This window comes from Bos indicus x Bos taurus, unplaced genomic scaffold (genome assembly GCF_003369695.1).
Source record: "Bos indicus x Bos taurus breed Angus x Brahman F1 hybrid unplaced genomic scaffold, Bos_hybrid_MaternalHap_v2.0 SuperScaffold_100147, whole genome shotgun sequence".
NCBI classification, from domain to species: Eukaryota; Metazoa; Chordata; class Mammalia; order Artiodactyla; family Bovidae; genus Bos; species Bos indicus x Bos taurus.
In genome coordinates this window covers 163,686-188,662 of record NW_020867070.1, presented here as the reverse complement: position 1 = coordinate 188,662, position 24,977 = coordinate 163,686, and the positions used below count along the sequence as shown (strand labels likewise).

Below are 24,977 nucleotides of genomic sequence, written 5' to 3'. Positions count from 1 at the left end.
AAAGGGAACCCTCTTACACTGTGGTGGGAATGCAAACTAGTACAGCCACTATGGTGAACAGAGTGGAGATTCCTTAAAAAACTGGAAATAGAACTGCCTTATGATCCAGCAATCCCACCGCTGGGCATACACACCGAGGAAATCAGAATTTAAAGAGACACGTGTACCCCAATGTTCATCGAAGAAGCACTGTTTATAATAGCCAGGACATGGAAGCAACCTAGATGTCCATCAGCAGATGAATGGATAAGAAAGCTGTGGTACATATACACAATGGAGTATTACTCAGCTATTAAAAAAAATACATTTGAATCAGTTCTAATGAGGTGAATGAAACTCGAGCCTATTATACAGAGTGAAGTAAGCCAGAGAGAAAAACACCAATACAGTATACTAATGCATATATATGGAATTTAGAAAGATGGTAACGATAACCCTGTGTACGAGACAGCAAAAGAGACACTGATGTATAGAACAGTCTTTTGGACTCTGGGAGAGGGAGAGGGTGGGATGATTTGGGAGAATGGCATTGAAACATGTATAATATCATATATGAAACGAGTCGCCAGTCCAGGTTCCATGCAGGATACAGGATGCTTGGGGCTGGTGCACTGGGACGACCCAGAGGGATGGTATAGGGAGGGAGGAGGGAGGAGGGTTCAGGATGGGGAACACATGTATACCTGTTTTGGGTTCATTTGATATATGGCAAAACCAATACAATATTGTAAAGTTAAAAAAAAAAAAAAGAACTAAAAGGATAAAAAAAAAAAAAAAAGACAACAACTCAAAATTCAAAAACTAAGATCATGGCGTCTTGTCCCATCACTTCATGGCAAATAGATGGGAAAACATGAAACAGAGAGATTTTATTTCTTGGGCTTCAAAATCACTGCAGAGGGTGATTGCAGTGATTAATTAAATTTAATTAAAATTAAAAGACCCTTGCTCCTTGGAAGAAAACCTATGACAAACCTAGACAGTGTATTAAAAAACAGACAGTAATTTGCTGACAAAGATCCATATAGTTAAAGGTATGGTTTTTCCATTGGTCATGAATGGTGTGAGAGTTGGACCATAAAGAAGACTGAGTGTGAAGAACTGTAGTTTGGGAGAGGACTCTTGAAAATCCCTTGGGCTGCAAGGCCATCAAACCAGTCAACCGTAAAGGAAATCAACCCTGAATATTCATTGGAAGGACTGATGCTGAAGCTAAAATGCCAATACTTTGGCTACCTGATGTGAAGAGCCAATTCATTAGAAAAGACTCTGATGCTGGCAAAGATTGGAGGCTGGAGGAGAAGGGGACAACAGAGGATGAGATGGCTGGATGACATCACTGACTCAATGGACATGAGTTTGAGCAAATTCTAGGAGATGATGAAGGACAAAGAAGCCTGGTGTGCTGCAGTACATAGGGTCGCTGGGAGTTGGACGTGACTGAGCAACTGAACAAGAACAAAACAAACCATACCCTCTGTCTTTGTGCAGATATATTCACCAGTTGCAACAAATTGTACTTGTTACAAGAAATGGTAACCCATTCCAGTATTCTTGCCTGGAGAATCCCCATGGGCCAGCGGAACCTGGTGGGCTACAATCTATGAGGTGGCACAAAAGTCAGATACAACTTAGCAACTAAACAACAAGATCTTCAACACCTATAACCACACGACTTCATTGGTGACAACCCTGTCGGTTATTCCCTTCCTCAGTATCAGCCCCTCCCTCAGGCTGGAGTGTCAGGTTTTGCAGCAGGTTGACTCGTCTCATGTCCACATTAAAGCTTTCAGAACAGTCACCTGTTTTCCTGAAAGGAAAGAGGTACAGGGATCCTTTGGAGATATTGGGGGTTCAGTTCCAGAACACCAGAATGTAGTGAATATCACAATAAGTCAGTTATACAATATTTCTGGTTTCCAAGGGTGTATAGAAGTTATGTTTAGACTACACTGTAGCCTAGCGAGTATGCAGTAGCATTATGCCTGAGAAAACAAGGTACAGACCTTAATTTAAAAAATAATTCATTGCTCATGGGCATATCCATGGGTGATTCTTGACGTCTGACAGAAACAACAAAATTCTGCAAAGCAATTATCCTTTAATTAAAAGAATAAATTAAGCAAAATAATAATTTATTGCTAAAAATTACTAACCATCATTGGAGACTTTGGCAAGTAACATTAAAAATCACTGATCACAGATCACCATAACAAATGTAATGATAGTGAAAAAGTTTGACATATTGTGAGAATTACCAAAAGGTGACACAGACACAGAGTGAGAAAATGCTGTAGTCCCCTAAGGTCTAATCCTGCTGTTCCTACAAAAGGAGTCAGCAACTACAACCATTTTGGACCAAGATATAAATAAGTGGCTGAGTTTACATCTCCTGGCGGGACCTCCCTGTGACATCACTGATGACCTTAATCAGGCACCCTTAAACTGAAGGTCTCCCAACATAGGAGTGGGAAGGGCAGCTCCACAGTGAAGGACATCATGGAAAACAAGTCCAGTCACTGCAAAGGTGACAGGCTCCAAAGAGAACCCTCACATTTCTCTTCTCTCTCCATCTTCCCCATTCACCCAGATGCTCAGTCTCCACACCTAGACACCAGCATCGACTCCTCTCTCTCCCCTCAGGTCCACATTCAATTCATCACTTGGCTCCTCTTTCTTATCTCCCCCAAATCCAACCATCTCACCATTTCCACTGCAGACACCTTAGTCTCAGCCACCAGCAGTCAAGAGAGGGCACAACTGCAAGAGAGAGGGAAAGCTGCATTTGGAGAATGAAGACCATCAATGTGGTTTTAGCTGTAAAGGAAGGAGGGGGTGCAGAGTGGGACAAAACTAGAAAGGTGGGGAGGGCCGGGCTGTAAACTGCTTTGTTAAAAGATGTTAAAGATTTGTACACTGATCAATTGAGAAAAATTTGAGGTTACAGAAATTTACCAGGAGATTGGCTTCCCTGGTGGCTCAGATGGTAAAGAATCTTCCTAAAATGTGGGAGAACCGGGTTCAGTCTCTGGGTTGGGAAGATCCCATGGAGTAGGAAATGGCAACCCACTCAGTATTCTTGCCTGGAAAATCCCATGGACAGAGGAGCCTGGCGAGGTACAGTTCATGGGGTTGCAAAGAGTGGGACATGACTGAGCAAGTAACACACACGAGTAAGTAAATAAATTGAACATACTTTGATAACAGCAACAGAACTGATTGGTTCAAGGGATACAGACGTTTACATCTGTGAATCAGGTGCTGAGGGATACGACTGAGAACTGACTAGCAGACATGCTTTCCAAATTCTGTCCTTCCTCACTGTTTCCCTAACCAATCACACATCCCAAGGTGACAGTATTTCTAAGAATTAGATAATAAAAATGATCTGCTACTATTAATGCTGGAATACCAAAAACCAAAAATAAAGCTGCAGGATGCATTTAGGAACAAAGAATTTATTTGAACAGACCCCTAAGTGAGCTAGAGATCAAGCCATCTTTCTGCTGCTGCCTCTAAAACCTGACAAAGGGCTGGAAACAGTTAAATTTATAGCATCATTTATTTATTATGGAAGAAAGATGTTTGGGGGACAGTCTTCAAAATATACAGTGTTAAGAGGTAAGAACAACAAAGCAACAGGAAAAAGTAGAAATGAAAGGCTACTTTGCCAATTAGCATTCAAGAACACAAAATGAGGATCTAAGAATGCTGCTGCTGCTAAGTCGCTTCAGTCGTGTCCGACTCTGTGCGACCCCACAGATGGCAGCCCACCAGGCTCCCTCGTCCCTGGGATTCTCCAGGCAAGAACACTGGAGTGGGTTGCCGTTTCCTTCTCCAATGCATGAAAGTGAAAAGTGAAAGTGAAGTCGCTCAGTCCTGTCTAAGAATACCAGGTGCTAAAAAAATACTTCTGGAATTTCAGTTACTGTCCTGTAGTCTTGGAATTTAACGCAGTCCCTCTTGAAAGTTTGCAGGTGGAGTCAGCTTCCTACTGAGCTGCTCTAGTCCGGACAACTGGCTACACTGCTGGAGCCTAGAGCATCCCTTTAGTTGGGGATGCCCCACTCCTGTTGTCGGACTCCTTGGAGCTCACTCCTGTGCATGTCAAGCTCAGTGAGTGAGGCTACAGGCGCTGCTTCAATGCTGACAGCCTGATATCTACTCATTGTCCCCATTGATGATCCATCTGACAATGCATGTGAAGTAAGGAGAGGGGGTGACATTCCAGAAACTGTCTAAGAAGTCAAAAGAGACAGTTCCATTATCATAAGATGTAAGGAAGTTTGGATGTTACTGTTTATTATTGATTATTACCTATTTTTTTGTGGGCCATCAAAATACGTAAATATATCTTGCATTCTTTTGGACTGACTTCCCTTGTGGCTCAGACAGTAAAGAATCTGTCTGCAATGCAGAAGACCTGGGTTCAATCCTTGAGTGGGGAAGATTCCCTGCAGAAGGGAATGGCTACCCACTCCAGTATTCTTGCTTGGAGAATCCCATGGACAGAGGAGCCTGGCAGGCTACAGTCCATGGGGTCACAAAGAGTCGGACTTGACTGAGTGAAAAACACATTCTTTTGGGATTATATGCAGCCAAAGGTTTTCCTTTGAGCCATGGTTTCTATATCATTTTGTAAAGCCACATTCTAACATTTACTGAACTCAGCAAGCAGCAGAGGGAAACAACAAAGGGAATATGAAAAGAGATAAGGAATAGAGGGAGGAAGGAAAAGAAGATAAAGAAGGAAATATTAAATTACCGAGAGGAAAGAGCCAATCAAATCTGGAGGGAAGATACTAGACAGGTGTCCAGAGACCAAAGCTTGGAGCCTACCGCACGTGCAGTGCCTCGATCTACTGTGCAAGAGGCTTGTAGGTTGTTTATCTACAGACTCTCAGCCTTGATTTGCCTTCCTTTCTAAACTCTCACCTGTGATGCACAGGTTGGATCTCTGCAAGTCACATTTCAGAGGCTCTTCGGCAAGCTGGCCTTTTTTAGGTTCTGCCAGTAAGTGGGCACTAGAGGGAGACTGAAAGTGGGACAGAGCTAATGTTCTATCTGATTTGGCTGTTCCTGCAGTGTCACCTCAGCAGTGGGGCCTGACTTCAGCTCCGAGCTTCTATTAGCACATGGAGAAAGAGCTTCATCCTGCCTCTTCAGCACATATGACCAGCAACTGGGCCTCTCCTTGGAGGTCTGAGCACCAACTATAGGGCCTCTCTTCTGAGTTCTTAGGTCTGAATATCTGTCCTAGGACATGGTAGCTGCTTCCTAAAATCATGACCCCAGTGTTTCCTTTCATTTTTCTAGCCTCCAATTCTTATGTAGCAAATTTCCTATATTAAATCCTTTCAGCTGAAATACTATTTTTCTCACGAGGCCCTTTCTTCTCATGGACTCCCTTCTGACAGCAAGAGCTGAAAAATTCTGCAACCTTAGCCAACAACCTCCTGGCAATCTAAATGAAAGGTTAATTTTTTGATTAAGGGAATTAAAAAATACTGAAACAACTGTGACACAGTAAAGATGAATGTGTTCTAGCTTCTTGAAACATGAAGCTATAATTTGGGTTTGGAATATTTTCATGGCTGGATGTCTTAAAAAATAACAATTCAAATATAAGACTATTATATAAAATATAAGGTTATTGGATATATTATTTAATAGCACATTTTGAAGTTCATTACTCGAGTTATTTTCAGGAATGAGAAGAGAAACCAAGAGAAAATTAAATTACTGGAGGTTTCTATCAAGTTTTACAAGGAAGGATCAGTGCAAAATTGAATATAAGTGAACACAACTGAAATGGTGAGGGACTTACCAGTATCTGTTCACAGCCAATAACGGTGCTCAACCTGTGTGTGATGGTTAGCACAGTGCACTGGGCAAATTTCTCATGGATTTTTCTTTGTATTAACTCATCAGTTCTGAAATCAGAGAAGTTGATATACTTCAGTGAAGACAGGAAAGGCAGACTAAAGAGTTAAAAATTAAAAATCAATACTTTAACATATAATCTTGTTCCTAAAAAACTAAGTATAAAAAGTCTATTTAGAAATTTACCATTTTCCATAAAGTGATGGAAAATAGCCTTCCCTTGAAACTGAAACTATGTGGATTGAAACTAGCTGGATTCCTAAATCCAGCTCTCTAAGGATGCCTCATAACAATATTAACAGCATATAACTGTCTTGGTTTCTTCCTTTGTTTTCCTTTGTTTGTGATTAATATTATTAAAAGACATCTGCGGGCCAAAGAGAGCACAGAAACATTTTTCAGCATCACTAAATGTTTTCCATTTACCACATTTACAATTTGGATTCCAGGTTTCATGGATCTGAGCTCCATACCTCGGATCCACATTGGATGTGGCTTTGTCAAGAATCAATATCTGATTTTTCCTGAGAATAGCCCTGGCAAGGCACACTAGTTGTCTCTGTCCAACACTCAAGTTCAATCCTGATTCTGCTAATTCAGTATACATTACACAAGGCAGAGCTTTGATGGCTTCTTTAAGTTGTACCTGTTGATACAGAAAGAAAAACATTTCGAAAACAAACTGCTGCAGAAGTAGAAAAGCCTCTTAGACATTAGAGCTTTGAAGTCCTCCTGACTTCTTATGTATCTTACATGTACAGTCACATGATGGGAAAAGCTGTTTCCAATTAATGTTCACTGAGAAAGATGGTGGGTAGAGTTAAGTCAGGACAGAAAGATCTCAATGTCCCCCCATATCTGCCACATGCCGTCCACCAACAACCCCCACCTAGGAATTAGTTCAGAAAGTCTCTCAAAAATTGAAGCTATTTCTCCCAATATGGTTTAAACAGAAAATCTAAAAGGATCTTTATGGTTGAATCAACTTTACTGAGGAGTTGAAAAAAAATTACAGAAAGTTTGGTTCTCTAAAGATATATTATTAACACTTTACAATTTTTTAACATTTAAAATAATACAAATTTAAACAATGGAAAACTCTGTCTTATGCATTAGTAATCCTGGAACATTTCCCAAGCTTAGTCTATAAATAGTGGACCAGTCAAGTGCATTTTCTTCAATATCATAAATGTCTTCCAGTGAATGAAAACTCACAAAAAACAAGATGAATATTACATCTTATCTCCCTCACAATATGGATATAGGCCATGTTTATACTAATCTATCTTCATAAAATTATACTCCTAAGATTAAAAAAACAAATCTTTAACTACAAAATATAATCTGAAAGTACACTTCGTGGTAGGGGTCAGTTCAATGAATATTCATTTTGGAGATATATTATGGAGCAAGAAGCAAACTTAGGCTGTACTTAAAGTGAAAGAACAAAGAAGAAATACACTTCAAATAAATAAACCAACAGATTGAGGCCAGTAAGCTATGTGACACCCTACAGCTTCAGACAACAAAACACCAAGGGTGAATGAGTAGCATTTTCATGATATCCTAAATGCTGGAGCACTTCCAAAAACGTGATCCTGAACTGTGCTCCTGATGGAGTCCAATCCCTAGAAAGCAGGATCCTGAGTTAGGATTAAATATGGTATTGGTATTTAGTGATAGCATAAAAGGTGTACAAACTGTAAAGGGTAAGATTTGGATTGTGGTGCAAGTGCTTGGTCTTTGTTAAGACTGACATTCTAACTTTGAGGAAATAATCTCACACTCCTGAATTGGATGACACCACATAACTAATCTTGTTTTTTCCTTTTCCTTCAGGTTGTCCATATCTGCTTCATGATCAATAAGAGTTGTAAAGGGAAGTGTTTTTCATAAAATACTTTTTTCTGAGACACTGTATTTATTTATGAATCAGGGATGATTATGATAATAATATGAATATCAGGCCCTCTGTAGTGTAATCATAAAATCAAGGTAAGAAGTATTACAATGGAAGAAAAGGGCAACAGATGCAGTAGACAATAATTAGAAGTTACAACTGGAGAATCTGAACACGTTAGACGACAGTGTAATATGACTATTTTATTTCTTAATCAAGATAATTGTGTTAGATTATGCAAGAGAATGTCCTTGAAAAGGACAGAGATTGTGTCTTTTAATGACTATGATAGACCCAGAATCTGCAACGATGCCTGTCTAAGAAGCTGTCAGAAATATTTGTTGGCAGTGTGAAGGCAGAAGTGAATCTCATCATATGACATATCTGTCTCTATAAATTAGAAAGTAAATCCATATAGACAGGTTATATATAACACTATTATTACATGTTAAAGGATTATATTTTTATAATAATTAACTGGCTCCAGAATATCATATCACACTGTAAACTGTGGAAAGTATATAAAAAGTTATAATTTAAGGAAAATAGAGCAAATAATACTAATCAAAACTATACATCTCAATATGAAACAGTTCAGATCATTTTTGAGGTTGGGAAAATAATGGAATATAGCAAAATTGAAAAACAATTAACTGAACTTATAAGGCACCCTATTTCTATCATCATAAACATTTTTAAAGTAACCTGCTGTGTAGTGTATCTAGTAGGTTACAAGACGTCTCACAGGAGGTTAACATAGATGTCAGGTGCTTCCCACATTTCGTGGAACCTTCTTACTTCTCAAAAAGAAAGGCTGGTGAGGACTGGAAGGAGACAGGGAAATGTAATCAACAGATGGGGAAGAGCTTTTACTAGAGCAGGGCCAGCAGTAAAGGAAGTAAAGAGAGAGCCCATTCACCTAATACAAGGCCCCGGGAAATGGACATGTGAGCTGTCCCACAGCAAGGACTGAACCACGTGGTTCCTGATGCACAGGCTGCTGACACCCAGGTTTCTGTATCTTGGTTTCCTGTGTGATGAGACACACTTGTGCCCTAACAGAGATACTATCAATGCTGAATTTGTGTAATACAAAATTTTTTAAAGAAATAAGCCATACTTCTCTGAAATGCAGAGATCAACCAAACATTTAGCACCTATTTATCAAGTGCTGACTTCCCTGGTGGCTCAGACAGTAAAGCGTCTGTCTACAATGCGGGAGACCAGGTTCAATCCCTGGGTCGGGAAGATCCCCGGAGAAGGAAATGGCAACCTACTCCAGTTCTATTGCCTGGAAAATCCCAAGGACAGAGAAGCCTGGTAGGCTACAGTGCATGGGGTCGCAAAGAGTTGGACACGACTGAGTGACTCTACTTTCACTTTCACTTTATCAAGTGCTACTTTTTAAAAATCAAAAGACTGATCTAGATCCCATGGGAGACTAGAAGTCTGTCTATGGTTTAGAAATGTAAAGTTTCTGCCATCAGTAGAATCAATTTGTAAAACTAGGACTAATACACAAAATAATTAGTATTGAAATATACAAACCAACAGCAACTTAATAGTCAGAATTTTTTTCATGCAAGGGTAGAGAAATTCAGTGAAGTAGAGCAAGGGGAAACATGACACAAATAACAGGAGCTCCTCTAGAAATTAATGTATCCATATAAAATCTGAATCAGCACACCAGGGTTCTGTTACCTGCATTCATGCTGCAACATTAAAATGATATAATCATCAATAAGTAATCATGACATTCAAACTAAATACTTTTATAAACATTTTCTTATGAAACTTCATAGCATTTTATTGGAAGGATCTTGTTTATCTTTCAATTAATGAAAAACTAGTGTCTCCACTTAGATATCCCCTAAGGTCATAAGAATAAAATGAACATTGAAGGGTAATTAATTAACTAGGTCACTCATAGAATTTGACCCCACACTTTTAATGTCTGGTTTAATGCTCTGCTAAGGACAAAATATTGTATCTAGTTGCTTTGGGTTCTATAGAAAAAGCTAAAATGAAAACATGGGGAATTATTTTGTTGGTTTTCATTATCAATATACACATTTTAAGTGTACCCATCTCATCACTGTTTTCCTAGAAAGTAAACAGTTAAAATGATAAGCTTCCCTTAATTACCTGCAATGCTATGAATGTACACACACAAATACTGATGCTAACAAGTTAATCACATTATATAAATTACCTCTTCTAAGACATTCCACAGTTCCTCCTCCAAATACTCATTAAAGGGATCCAGATTTTTCCTTATTGTTCCAGTGAATAAAACAGGTTCCTAAATACCGCAAAATAGTGAATGTTATTACCTTAATCTCTCTTCATTTTAAACCAATGCTTATAGAAAAGAATGAAAATACAAAATATCAAAGTTCACTGCTATTACTAACATTAAAGTTTCAAATACAAAACACTATCTCTAAAATAATTTTCCATTGTACAAAGTGTGCTACAAAAAATCCTCTGGACTATTAAACACTAAGAAAAGAAAGTGTTTAAGAAGTATTTTCATCTCAAGAGAAAAAAAAAAAAAAAACTGAAGAAAAGAAAGGAAAATTTGATTTTTTAAAAAAAGTTGCCGTTCTGGTAATAAATATCTGTTTAAACACACACACAAACTTACATTATAATCACATGAAAAAGTTTACATCAAGATCTATATAAATTAACTGTCAATCCTGGTGTGATTGGGAAACATCAACTGCCTGATTAGTTGAGGCTTGTGCTTCAAAGCAAAACTGTTCAATATTTATACATTGGCAATGAAGAATAAACTAGGCTATTTTCTCCATTGGTCAGACTGTCTTCTAGGATCTGGAATCTCTCCCCAGGTATGAATGGAACATCCCCGCATGTTCAAAGAGAATGTCAGCTCCTGGGGCCTGAGGCACCTCTGTCCATGGAGAGATCACCTCTGATTCTGTATCAGCTGGTCCCCACGTTCTCTCACCTGTGCATCAGGATGACCTGCCTCACAGAACCTCGTTACTCACTTCAAGGCCAGAAGGACCTCAAACCCACTGTGATGTGAGCCATAATAAAATTGTTTAAATAGCATTTCCTATTCATCATCAGGAGGAGCCACAAGTAAATTACACTGGAAACACACCTCCTGAGTTTCAAGAGAGAATCTTGTACGTAAGCTCATGTAGACAATTTACATTTTCTTCTGGAAGGCTCTAGTAAGCCAGGTCATAAGCATATGGGCAGCAGAGAAGAGCCCAACAGGTTCCTTTTGGTGAAGGGGGCAGAGCAAAGGGAGGCACCGTGTGGGAACCAGAGGAGACCTGACTCTTCCACAAGTGCCCGGAACTGCTCGGAATTACCAGCCTCAAATCATGCCTGGCCTTGGGGCTGGACTTTCCTCCTAACTTCATAAAAGCCTGAGAAGAAAGATGAAGAAGACAAATATTTCTTTTCCTTAGTCATGATGAAGAATGACACTCAGAGAGCCTCCCATACCTTCTTACACTATTGTCTCAGTTTTATGTCTAGTGATCAAGACATGAATGCAGAAGGCACAAGACAGCGTGCCACCAAAAGAGATATATCCCTAAGGAAAATCCAAAATTAAAAATATACTATGTAGGGAGCTTCATTTGCACAAAGTTGATTAAGTGACTGATAAGCCTACAAAGCAGTGAAAAATCACTGGACATACAACATTTCAAGATGATTATTGAATTGAACTGAAAAATCCAGAGACTCAAATTTAAAGTTTCCTTTAAAACTCTTGAATTTAGGAACAAAGATTAACAACCACCTAAGCAATAGTAAGAGTTCCTTGTCAGGAGAATAACCATCATTGTACCTCATATTTTTATAAAAACTTTTTACTCTTTGTAATTTTCAAGATTCCCCTGTGCAGGTGATTTCTCATCCTTTAGCTGTATCTATGAAGTTTGCACAAACAACCAGCGAGATGAGGAGAGGCTGGTCCCCAATATTCCTCACCCTTCTCTTCTCCAATCTTCCCTCCATTAACCAGATCCTTTTAAGTAAGCAGGTACTCCCTGAATGTAATCTCAACTGGTGTTCTTCCTGCGGAATATACTTAACTATTTCAGATCTTGAGCACAAAGGATGCATACACTTCAATTACCTGTTGTGTTTAAGGAAATTATTTAGGAAAAGCTTTGTTTTGCTTTTTCCTGAAACTTTGAATACAGATTGAGGAGTACTTCTTAAGAACACAGTATTCATCTTTTAAAGTTCTCCCGAGGACTGATGTTTCATGTCCCCACTCCCCTGTCTCTGGTTCCTACTCAGGTCCTTGCTGCCATCACATCTCCCCCAGTTCTGACCTGTTCATGGCAGGACCAACAGTGATGGGGATAAGCCTGGGAGAGAGAGATGACCCCAGAAGCTTGCTGCTGTTCCCAGGATCACAGGTAACAGGGATTCAGGGACCATGATGTAGGCCTGGCTCACCTGAGTGGGGCAACTCAAATAAACAGCACTGGGCTCCCCCTTCTGCAGAGTCTGCTCTCAGCTTCCTAGGCTGCCTAAATCAGGGTGTGACACACAAGCATCATTGCTTGCTACTCATTTGAGGGGAAGAGAGATGTACGTTTTCTGCACACAGACAAGTTAACTTCAAGTAACCAAACCAACAGACTTTTCTCCATCTCTGAGCCAACAAGACACTCTAGACAAAGGTCTCTTGGCTGGGGAGAAGTAAGATTTTGAGTATCTTCTCCTGACACTTATTAGCCCATAACACATAAATGAAAAAACCCATTTCAAAACTGATATTCTCCAAAGGAGACTCAAAACAGGAGGAGTCATATCTTCTGACTTTACTAAACTTTTGTTATGTTTTGGGGAAAATATCTCATGAGAACATCATTCAGTTTAACTAACATTTATTGAAAACAAAAAATAAATTTGGAGTCAGACAGTTCTAAGTTCTGATTCAATTTCTCATTAGTTATTAGACTCAGGGTGAATTATTTATCTTTACAAGACAGTTCCATTACTAGAATCTAGGGTTAGCCTTGCAAGGCTGCTGTGACAATCTGAAACACAATGAAGTTCCTGATATGATGCTAACATGGACCAGGAGCCCAGCCCAACAGGGAGACAGGCAGGGACAGTGACTGTCAAACTTCAGATGTAGTTGGTGGATGATGAAATTAATTTTGTGCATTGTGATCATCATTTTGTCTTTTATATGAAGTAGAATAGAACTGGCATCACAGAAAATATCAGAGCACAGAGCAATAGTAATGCTGTTTTGTGACCTTTTTGTTTCTGTGTGTGTGTCTGCATGCACATGAAATCATGATATGAAGCAGTTCTATCAAGGACCACAGTCAACAGCCACCTGAAGTCTTACACAAGCAGAGTAATTTGCTTCTCAGCCTCTGGAGTTGGGAATCTCTTTAAATTTACTTTGAACCCTATTAGTATGTTTTGGAAATTAATACATTGTTGATCATGTCATTTACAAATATTTTCTTTTTTTCCATAGGTTGTCTTTTTGGTTTTTTTTTTTTAATGGCTTCCTTCGTGCTATACTTTTAAGTTTAACCAGGTCACATTTGTTTATTTTTGCTTTTGTTTCCATTACTTTAGGGGTCAGATCCAAAAAAATAGTGCTGTGATTTATGTCAAAGAGTATTCTGCCTATGTGTTCCTCTACGATCTTGTCTTACAGGTCTTTGCTCATTTATTCATTTTTACTTTATTTTTTTATATGGTATTAGAGAATGTTCTAATTATTTCTTTTACATGCAGTCATGCAGATTTCCCCACACTATTTATTGAAGAGACTATCTTTTCTTTATTACATATTATTACCTCTTTTGTCTTAGATTAACTGACCGTAAGTGCATGGGCTTATATCTGGGTTTTTTATCCTGTTCCATTAATCTGTGTGTCTGGTTTTTGTGACAGTAACATACTTCTTCATTACTGTGTCTCTGTAGTATAGTCTGAAATCAGGGACTGTGATTCCTCCAGCTATGTTCTTCTTTCTCAAGATTGTTTTGGCTATTTGCAGTCTTTTCTGTTTCCATATAAATTAAAAAAATTTTTTTTGTTCCAGTTTTGTGAAAAATGCCACTAGCAATTTGATAGAGACTGCAGTGACTCTGTAAATTGTCTTGGGTAGTATGGTTATTTTTAACAGTATTGAATCTTTCAATCCAAGAATACAGTTTATCTTTTAATCTGTTTGTATCATCTTGAATTACTTTCATCAGTGTCTTACAGGTTTTGTATACAGGCCTTTTACCTCCTTAGGTAGGTTTATTCTGAGTTTTTTTTTGTTTTCCCTTTGATGTGATGTCAATGGGATTGTTTCCTTAATTTCTCTTTCTGATACTTTGTTTCTAGTCTATATAAATATAGTCAATATCTGTATAAACAATGGCTTATACAGCTCAATATCAAAGAAACAAACAACCTAATCAAAAAATGCAAAGAAGACTTAAATAGACATTTCTCCAAAGACATACAGATGGTCAATAGACCCATGAAAAGATACTCATCATCACAAATTATTCAGTTCAGTCGCTCAGTCATGTCTGACTCTTTGCGACCCCATGAACTGCAGCACGCCAGGCTTCCTTATCCATCACCAACTCCCAGAGCTTGCTCAAACTCATGTCCATCAAGTTGGTGATGCCATCCAACCATCTCATCCTTTGATGTCTCCTTCTCCTCCCGCCTTCATTTCCCAACATCAGGGTCTTTTCTAAGGAGTTAGTTATTCGCATCAGGAAGCCAAAGTATTGGAACTTCAACTTCAGCGTCAGTCCTTCCAATGAATATTCAGGACTGATTTCCTTTAGGATTGACTGGTTTGATCTCCTTGCAGTCCAAGGGACTCTTAAGAGTATTCCTGAACATCACAGTTCAAAAGCATCAATTCTTCTGTGCTCAGTTTTCTTTATAGTCACTAATTATTAGAGAACTGTAGATCAAAACTACAATGAAGTATCACCTCACACTGGTTAGAATGACCATCGTTTAATGTCTACAAATAATAAATGCTGGAGAGGGTGTGGAGGAAAGGGGACCCTCCTACACTGTTGGTAGAAATATAAAACGGCACAGCTGTTATGGAAAACAATATGGAAATTCCTTAAGAAACTGAAAAAGAGTTACTGGGTAATCCAGAAATTCCCCTCCTCAGCAAATATCTAGAAAACATAAAAACCCTAATTCGAAAAGATACATGCATCCCAGTTTTCACAACTGTTCTACTTACAGTAGCCAAGATATGTCCATGGACAGATGAATGGATAAAGATATGATGTATACACACACACACACACACACATAGAGGAATATTATTGAGTCATAAAAAGAATGAATATTGCCATTTGCAGCAACATGGATGAACCTAGAGATTATGAGACTAAGTGAAATAAGTCAGGCAGAGAAAGACAAATATCATATGAGATCACTTATATGTGGAATCTTAAAAAAAATGATAGAAATTAACTTACTTACAACACAGAAACAGATTAAAAATATAGAAAACAAACTAATTGTTACCAAAGATGAGAGTGGAGGAGAAGGATAATTTAAAAATCTGTGCTTAAGAAATATACACTACTACTTTGCTATACAATTGAAACACTGTGAAAAAATAATCAGACACACACAATATCTGACTCCTGGCTCTGCCCCTTACTTGATAAGTGGAACAATCCCCCTGGGCCTCAGTTTTTAAATCTGTCAGGTAAGGATAACAACAGAATTGTGAGGATTAAGCAGGAAATGGTAGGATAAGGGGTTAAAATATGTTAATGATTTCAAAAATATTAGGAATTCTTATCAGTACTCATGTAACTTGTCAGGGACTGTAATAAGCACAGAGGAGCAGAAATGAGAGACAGATTTCTGTATCCTCCAGGAGATCCTCAAGGAGAGGAAGAAAATAGCCAAGAGTGTGGGGAGGGCTGAGAAAAAAGGCCAGAGGTCTTGGTGGAGGACTGGTAAGTAACAATGTGTAAAAGGGGTGGTCAGGAAAGAAGCTGCTAGGAGGGGAACATGAAATCAAAGTACAAAAAAGTGTTATTCTCTCTTCTTGCTTTTGATGGAAACATTAGATACAACATTAGATACATTTCTTCCCCCAAATTCCTATTGTGTTTTTTTAAATTTTTGTTTCTTTGCTCTACTATTTATATGTATATAAACAATTTACTTTATACTATAAACAGTAAATATAAAGAAAATCACCAAGCACCATGAACACATAAGAAAACTTAAAGAGTAAAGTCTTTCCGGAAAGTATTACTCTTTTTACTCAAGCAGAAATAATATTCAAAGGCCAGTACCCTAATCATTAAGAATAATAACAGATGCCGGTGACTGAGCATTCCCAAGAACCAGACATGGGCACAAACCTTATCTCACCCAGTTGTGTGTGCTAAGTCGCTTTAGTCACGTCAGACTCTTTGCGACCCCACGGACTGTGGCCCACCAGGTTCCTCTGTCCAAGGGATTTTCCAGTCAAGAATACTGGAGTGAGTTGCTGTGCCCTCCTCCAGCAGATCTTCCTGACCCAGGAATTGAACCTGCATGTCTTCTGTCTCCTGCATCGGCAGGCAGGTCCTGTACCACTAGCACCACTTGGGAAGCCCAGATACATCTTCACAACAAATCTGTGCGGCAATGATTCCCAGACCTGGTTTAAAGATGAGGACACTGAAGTCTAGAAGCTGAGTGATGTCATCAAGGCCCCAAAGTCTTTTGAGGCAGAGCAGGAATAAAATTGTTGGGTCACGTTGACACTCGGTCTACACAAACATTTTACCCCTGGCTGCCTCTGGAATGATTTCCTGGAAACCTTTGCACATTGCAAGTTCTCTACAGATACTCCCTCTTTTATCAACAAATATTGTACTTTGGAGACAAAGATATACAGAGAGGAGTCTACATGTATACTAAAGCTTGGTACTATTTTGTAAGGATGTTCTCTGGAGTATGTACATTGAACATGCTCAAAGGAAGGGTGGAAATCAACAGAGCAGAACAGAACCAAACCATGCTGATGCAAAGTCATGTTTAGTCTTTGCTCAGATGTGCTTCCAAACATTACTGGCAGAGCCAAGGATCTTCTAAAGTTATTTCTTTATTTATTGATCTATTTTATGTACACAAGCATACAACATTTTCCAATTAAGAAGCTTTAAAAATAAGGCAGGGCATGTTTATAAAGCTTTGCATCAAAGGAAATGAAAGGACTTTACATGTACTCAGTCATAAGGCCCAAGCCCATGTTCTCCCTCCCTTTGGGTGCCATGCTGAAATGCTTCCTAATAAACAGGCATTTCAGGGCACATTACACTCACAATCCAGGAAGCACATTCCCCTGGCTCTTTGTGTCTCATCTCTTCTCTGTTTCCCACCTCAAGAGGGTGTTTTTCTGAGCTTTGTTTGATAAGCACATGATCATGGAGTACAAAAACAAAACGTCACAATTAAAACAAAACAGCAAATCTGTCAAAACAGAGGGCAGGATGGAAGATCAGGACACCTGGCCTACATTGCCCTTGGCTATACACCTGGACACAATCAAGGACAGAAATGGTGAAGGCCTAACTGAAGCAGAAGAGATCAAGAAGAGATGAAAAGAATTCACAGAAGAACTGTACAGAAAGGACCTTAATTACACGGATAATCACCATTATGTGGTCACTCTCCCAGAGCCAGACATTCTGGAGTGTGAAGTCAAGTGGGCCTTAGAAGGCATCACTATGAACAAAGCTGGGCTTCCCTGGTGGCGCTAGTGGTAAAGAATCCACCTGCCAATGCAGGAGACATAAGGGACATGGGTTTGATCCCTGGGTTGGGAAGATCACCTGGAGGAGGGCATGGCAACCCACTCCAGAATTCTTGCCTGGAGAATCCCATGGACCATAGCCTGGTGGGCTACAGTCCATAGGATCTGCAGAGAGTCAGACATGACTGAAGCGACTTGGCATGCACAAAACTAGTGGAGGTGATGGAATTCCAGTAGAACTATTAAAATCCTAAAAGATCATGCTATCAAAGTGCTTCACTCTGTATGTCAGCAAATTTGGAAAACCCAGAAGTGGCCACAGGACTGGAAAAAGTCAATTCTCATCCCAATTCCCAAGAAGGGCAGTACTAAAGAGTATTCAAACTACTGGACAATTGCACTCATCTTCCATGCTAATAAGGTTATGCTCAAAATTCTTCATGCTGGGCTGCAGTGTTACATGAACCAAGAACTTCCAGATGTCCAAGTTGGGTTTAGAAAAAGCAGAGGAACCAGAGATCAAATTGCCAACATTCGCTGGATAGCAAAGGAATTCCAGAAAAACATCTACCTCTGTTTATTGACTATACTAAAACCTTTGACTGTGTGATCATAACAAATTGTGGAAAACTCTTAAAGAGATGGGAATACCAGGCCATCTTACTTGTCTCTTAAGAAACCTGTATGCAGGTCGAGAAGCAACAGTTAGAACACTGCATGGAACAAATGACTGGTTTAGGATTGAGAAAGGAGTACAACAAGGCTGTTTATTGTCACCCTGTTTATTTAACTCATATGCTGAGAATGTCATGAGAAATGCCAGGATGGATGCATTTCAGCTGGAATCAAGACTGACAGGAGAAACATCAACAACTTCAGATATTTGGATGATACCACTCTAATGGCAGAAAGGGAAGAGTAACTAAAGAACCTCTTGACGAGGGTGAAGGAGAAGAGTGAAAAGGCCAGCTTAAAACTAAATATTAATAAAACTAAGATCATGACTTCCAGCCCCATCACTTCATGGCCTATAGAAAGGGAAAAGGTGGAGGCAGTGACAGATTTCCTCTTATTGGACTCTAAAATCACTGTGGATGGTGACTACAGCCATGAAATTAGAGAATGACTGCTTCTTGGCAAGAAAGCTATGGCAAATCTGGACAGTGTGTTAAAAAGCAAAGGCATCACTTTGCAGACAAAGGTCTGTCTAGTCAAAGTTATGGTCTTTCCAGTGGTCATGTATGGTTGTCAGAGCTGTACCATAAAGAAAGCAGAGCACCAAAGAATTGATGCTTTTGAACTTTGGTGTTGGAGAAGACGCTTGAGAGTCCTATGGACTGCAAGGAGATCAAACCAGTCAATCTTAGAGGAATCACCCCTGAATACTCATTGGAAGGACTGATGCTGAAGCTGAACTCCAATACTTTGGTCACCTGATGCAAACACCTGACTCATTGGAAAAGACCCTGATGCTGGGAAAGAGTGAAAGCAGAAGAGGGCAACAGAGGGTGAGATGGCTGAATGGCATCACCATACAAAATGGACATGAACTTGGGCAAACTCTGGGAGATGGTGAGGTCCATGGGGTCGCGAAGAGTCAGACACAACTGGGCAACTGAACAACAACAGTATATATACCTGGAGGATGGTAATTGCTCAGTAAATAGTCACTAAAGTATGTTGAGTGGATAAACCACAAGGAAAGACAGGAGCTTCTCTGTGCATATAATTCAATTTCAAACACATTCTCTGAAAGGCATATTTCTTTAAGAAGCAGAAGAAAGGAAAACAGAATCAGAGCTGAGGGAGAGACGGTCAATTCAATGCTCCACCATCACAGCAGCCACACATTGGGTCTCAGTGTGAAGCACTCTATACCATGCACTGACCTATTTTGCCCTCAGAACAGCTCAAAGGGTTTGTATTGTTAGCTGCCTTGTAAGACAGAGAAAACTGAGGAGCACAGACGTGGAATTCCAAGTCCCTTTCTCTTCCTCACTATTCTGTACTGACTGCCTGGAGAAAATTATTTATTAATGGCTGATTTGTCAAAGTCTCCCATAGTATCCATACACTTTGCAATTCTCAAAGCCCCACAGTTTCACAGAACACCCTCCAGGGACATAATCAACTTTGAAAACATGTCTTCATTTCCTACAGCAAAGGCCTATCTGGAAGACACTTAAAATTTGCATTTCCTTATAGGAACCTCTCCAGTGCTAAACAAACAATTTATCCTTTTGTTCTCAGAATTATGTGGTTATGAGTGGATAAAATTGTGGAACCTGAGGAAGTCTGAGACCAGAAATCCATCTCAGTAAATTATTAAATCACATGCACACAAAACTAATGAATAAACAAAGAAACAAAACCTACTATATGATGAAAGTATCTGTTGAAAATACCTGCTGCTAAAAATATGCTCTACTAGGGGTAAAATGGATTAACCCTTTCATTTAATTTGAAAAAAATAAAAATTAAAATTAAGTAAACTTAGGTGGCTTATGAAAAGAACATGTGAGTGCATACCTGAGGTGCAACTGACATTTTCTTCCTTAAATCATGAAGTCCAATATCGGTTGTCCAGATCCCATCTATCCAAATACCACCTTCAGGTTCTGACAATCTAAAAAGTGCAGCGATGAGGGAACTTTTTCCAGCCCCTGTTCTTCCTACAATGCCAAGCTGTAAAGAGGTCCAGGAGAGAGTAAGAATTAACAAAATGCAACAAACCTGGGAGAAATGCTGGTTATTGATGATGAATTTTAAAAGTTCTATATAAAGAGTAGTCTATAAGTTTCTCAGTCACGCACTGTTGACATTATGGGCCAGATAATGCATTCTTGGGGGAAGAGGGCTTGTCCTGTGTATTGTAGGATGTTTAGCAGTAGCCTTGAACTCGACCCACTAGATACCAGTAGCACCCCCTAAATAAACTGTGGCAACCAAAAATTTCAGACACTGACAACTGTCCCCTGGTTGAGAGCCCCCTAGTCCCAAGAAGAGTTAAAAATGACAATCTACTGGCAGTGAAAGGCCAGCGATCTCCTAAGTGGTCCATAAGAAGTCAGCCTTTAAATTAGCTTTATTCCTACAGCCTGGAGAATTATGTGACTAATTTTATGGAGGTATCAACAAGTAAAGTCAGCAGTATTATACATAAGCAAGTATTCACTTTTTCAAGGGCCTATTATTTAAGAAGAATTATTCTTTAGTAGAAAAACTAAAAGACTTCCTAATATTAAATATCTTAATTATATCTTGAAAGGAAATATCTTAAAATTATAAAATGCAGATCTCAGTGTCTTATAAGACAGAGGACAGTAGACAAAATGCACATAATAAAGTCAACATCAACACAACATTTGCTACTTATATGGGACCTTTCACTGGAGCAGTTCAAAAGTTGAAAAGTTCAAAAGTTCAAAAAGTTCAAAATTTTATAAACAAATTAATACTTGCAATTGCACCTTTGAAAGATAATGTCAAGTGTCAGTCTAGTCATTAAAACAAAAGCAGAGAGAAATTCAGTGCACCAGTGGTAAGATTGGGGTTTTTCTGGTGGCTCAGTTGTAAAGAACACACCTGTCAATGCAGGAGACTCAGGTTTGATCCCTGAGTGTGGAAGATCTTCCAGAAAATGAAATAGCAACCCACTCCAGTGGGTTCTTGCCTGGAGAATTTCATGGACAGAAGAGCCTGGCAGGCTATAATCCATGGGGTCACAATGGAGTTGGACAAGACTGAGTGACGAATATGCATCAGTGCAGGAGACATGGGTTCAATCCCTAATCCGGGAAGATCCCACATGCTACAGAGCAACTAAGAAGGTGCACCACAACTACTGAAGCCCACACGCCCTAGACCCGGAAGCCGCGACAAGAGAAGCCACCGCAGTGAGAAGCCTGTGCACAGCAACTAGAGAGCTGCTCACTGCAACTAGTGACCCCTCATTCATTATAACTAGAGAAAAAACTAGAGCAGCAACCAAGACCTAGCCCAGCCAAAAACAAATAAAAAAAATTATTTTGTAAAAAATTATGTTTATACTATGTTGTAGTTTACTTACTGCACAATAGCATTATGTATGAAAAACAATATTTATACTTTAATTTTCAAATACTGACTGCTAAAAGGATGCTAACCATCATCTAAGCCTTTATTGGGTAGTAACGGTAAAACACTGATCACAGATCAGAAAAACAAATATAATAATAATAAAATGGCTTGAAATATTGTGAGAATTACCAAACGGTGACAGAGACATGAAGTTAACAAATACTGTAGGGAAAATGGTGCCAATGTACTTATTCAACACTGAGTTGTCATAAATGTTCAGTTTGCTAAAAAAAAAAAAAAAAGCAGCATTATCTGTGAAGCACAATAAAAACATGTGTCTGTCTGTCTGGGTGTTCTCATACGTAAATCAACACACATTAAGACACAGGTGACAACTATATCCATGAGAATGTGTGTATGTTCCCATGTTATCAGCTCTACTGAAACTGATCCATCTGTGCAAATGGGAACATTTGTAGACTTTGGATAAATGGGGCTGAGATATGTAGGGGCATTGAGGGCTGTTCATGACCACAGGACTGTGAGCTCCAAACTCCAGTGAGGAGAACAATAAGAAACAAGGGACTTCACAGGCAGTCCAGTGGTTAAGATTCTGAGCTTCCACTGCAGGGAACATGGGTTCAGTCCCTAGTAGGGAACGAAGATTCCACATGCTGTGTGGCCACACATCCCCTCCAACAAAGGCAAAAAAATAAATAAATAAAAGGAAAACCTGGCTCTGGCTATTTCTACAGTTAAATCATTAAACCTATTAACATAGTCTGAATGTCTTATCTGGGTCACCAATGGGTTTTACCAATTCCACACGGAAAGTGTCACCAGTATCAGTAAGTTTACATTCCTAACACCAAAGACACTTGGAAAATATCTTATTTTAGCTGCTTTGTAACAGTTCCTTTCTGTTTTTACTACCACTTGGATCAGAATGGGAAGTGTAAGACAGGGAGTCAGGAGCTGTTGTGTCTTCAGCAAGATGTCATGGGAAAATGATTCCATTTTTTAAAAATTAAACTGATGTCCAGTAAAATGAAGCTATAAATCCCAGGTTTGTGAATATGCAGGGAACCAGGACAGGGTTCGTCTCTGACGACCACACCAACTTGTTAGACACTTGTTCCTGGGTCTTTCTTCACACACCAAACTCGAAATGATCAACATATAATGCCCCACACAAAACAGCCACTTCCTCTGACTTAACCACTCTACTTTCCCAGACTCACTGGTACAACTGTCCACCTTCCTTCCAGCTTTCCCTGAGTCCAGCATGCTGCCAAGCCCTGAAAACTCTACTCTTGCAATGTTTCATGGCTCAAACCCTCATTTTAAGGCCCACATGCAGCACCTGAGTGTCAGGATGCATTATCTTTTAAAAAACAAAATAAAACAAACTCTTTTCTTAATCATAATCAGTGCAAATGAATTTGAAAAGTAAATAAAGACAAGATATACCCTAGAAGTCTATAGGGTAAAAAAAGTCTTAAGATAAAACCAATCTTAAGATGTTGATGTTTTTATTTTCCAGACTTGTGTTATGTATTCTTAAAGATACAAATTCACATATTTAAACAAAATAGGATTAGTATGAACATACTGTTATAATGTATCTTCATTTAGAATTTCATAAAAATATTTATTTTATTTTTTATTATTTTTTTAAATTTTATTTTATTTTTAAACTTTACAATATTGTATTGGTTTTGCCAAATATAGAAATGAATCTGCCACAGGTATACATGTGTTCCCCATCCTGAACCCTCCTCCCTCAATGGATTAAAGATAATCTCTTTAACAAGTGGTGCTGGGAAAACTGGTCAACCACTTGTAAAAGAATGAAACTAGAGCACTTTCTAACACCATACACAAAAATAAACTCAAAATGGATTAAAGATCTAAACGTAAGACCAGAAACTATAAAACTCCTAGAGGAGAACATAGGCAAAACACTCTCTGACATACATCAGAGCAGGATCCTCTATGACCCACCTCCTAGAATATTGGAAATAAAAGCAAAAATAAACATATGGGACCTAATTAAACTTAAAAGCTTCTGCACAACAAAGGAAACTATAAGCAAGGTGAAAAGACAGCCTTCAGAATGGGAGAAAATAATAGCAAATGAAGCAACTGACAAACTAATCATCTCAAAAATATACAAGCAACTCCTACAGCTCAATTCCAGAAAAATAAATGACCCAATCAAAAAATGGGCCAAAGAACTAAATAGACATCTCTCCAAAAAATATTTATTTTAAATGGCTACATAGTATTACAGTATATGTGGTCATTTATTTAACAAACTCCTACTGGTAGATATTTAGCCAATCTCCAATATTTTGCTATCATAAATAACTCTGTGTCAAATATCCTTGAAGCTAAATCTTTGCAAACAATCTTAATTATTTTCTTCAGATAAATTCTTAGATGTGGAATTGCTGAGAATAAGGTATGTACATTTTAAAAGAAAGCTGTTAAGTATTGCCAACCTAGTCCTCCAGAAAAATGATACTGTTTTCAACTTCCACCTGTTTCCCTGCACATTCACAAACCTGGGTGTTAGAGCTTTGTTTTAATTGACATCAGTTTGATTCTGAAAAGTGGAGCCAATTTCCCAGAACATCTTACTGGAAACACAACAGCTCCTGGCTCCCTGACCCTCACACCTGTCCACTAGTGTCCACGTGCTCTCACTTCTCAGATTAAACCCCCGAAGGTTGGCTCTGTGTCACTCCACCCCGGGACATTTCTTCTACAAAACTGTCCCCACCGACCTCTCCATCCTTCATGTACATGAGTCAGCTTCCTCGGCATCACTAGGTAGTTGTGAGGGTCGAATGTAAAAATGTGTGTTACACACCTGGTAGTTCTTTTCCCTGAATGCCCTGCAGGTGCCTGGTTCTTCACTCACTGGATCAGGGCATAGTGCCTTGGGAGGTGAGACCAACTCCCAGAATGCCTTTTACATGCATTTCCACCTGCTGAAGTCCTGACCACACATCATTAAGTCTGTCTCACATGACTGATACTTCAGAAATGCTCTCCCTGTACCCTATGTGTGCTTATCCCAATACTAACAGATGTTGTATTATCTTTTCCTAAACTTCTATAAAAATTCTGACCACCTTCTAGCTTACAAAACTAATATAGCCATTTTCTTGTTTCTTCAACTGGCCTGTATATGTTGACAGCAGGATCTGTACTAGATTTGACTTTTTCTTATTTGTATTCCCTGTGGAGCCCTGAGACAAAGAAGCTTCTGCAGGAAGCTGAGATTTTTAATCAGGCCAGAGAATTTATGGAAAATCTATCACCATATTATTTAGACATATGATAAGTTGGACAAAGAGAAAT

General features: G+C 39.0%; 1 protein-coding gene across 1 annotated transcript in view; it reads right to left on the bottom strand.

The window, feature by feature from the left end:
* The window catches only part of LOC113888461 (multidrug resistance-associated protein 4-like), a 162,961-nt gene that overhangs the window by 22,147 nt on the left and 115,837 nt on the right, over positions 1–24,977 (bottom strand). Inside the window, 4 exon segments of the mRNA XM_027535587.1 lie at positions 5,828–5,933; positions 6,357–6,529; positions 9,996–10,085; positions 20,079–20,234. Of these exon segments, the coding sequence (XP_027391388.1) occupies positions 5,828–5,933; positions 6,357–6,529; positions 9,996–10,085; positions 20,079–20,234 (525 nt within the window).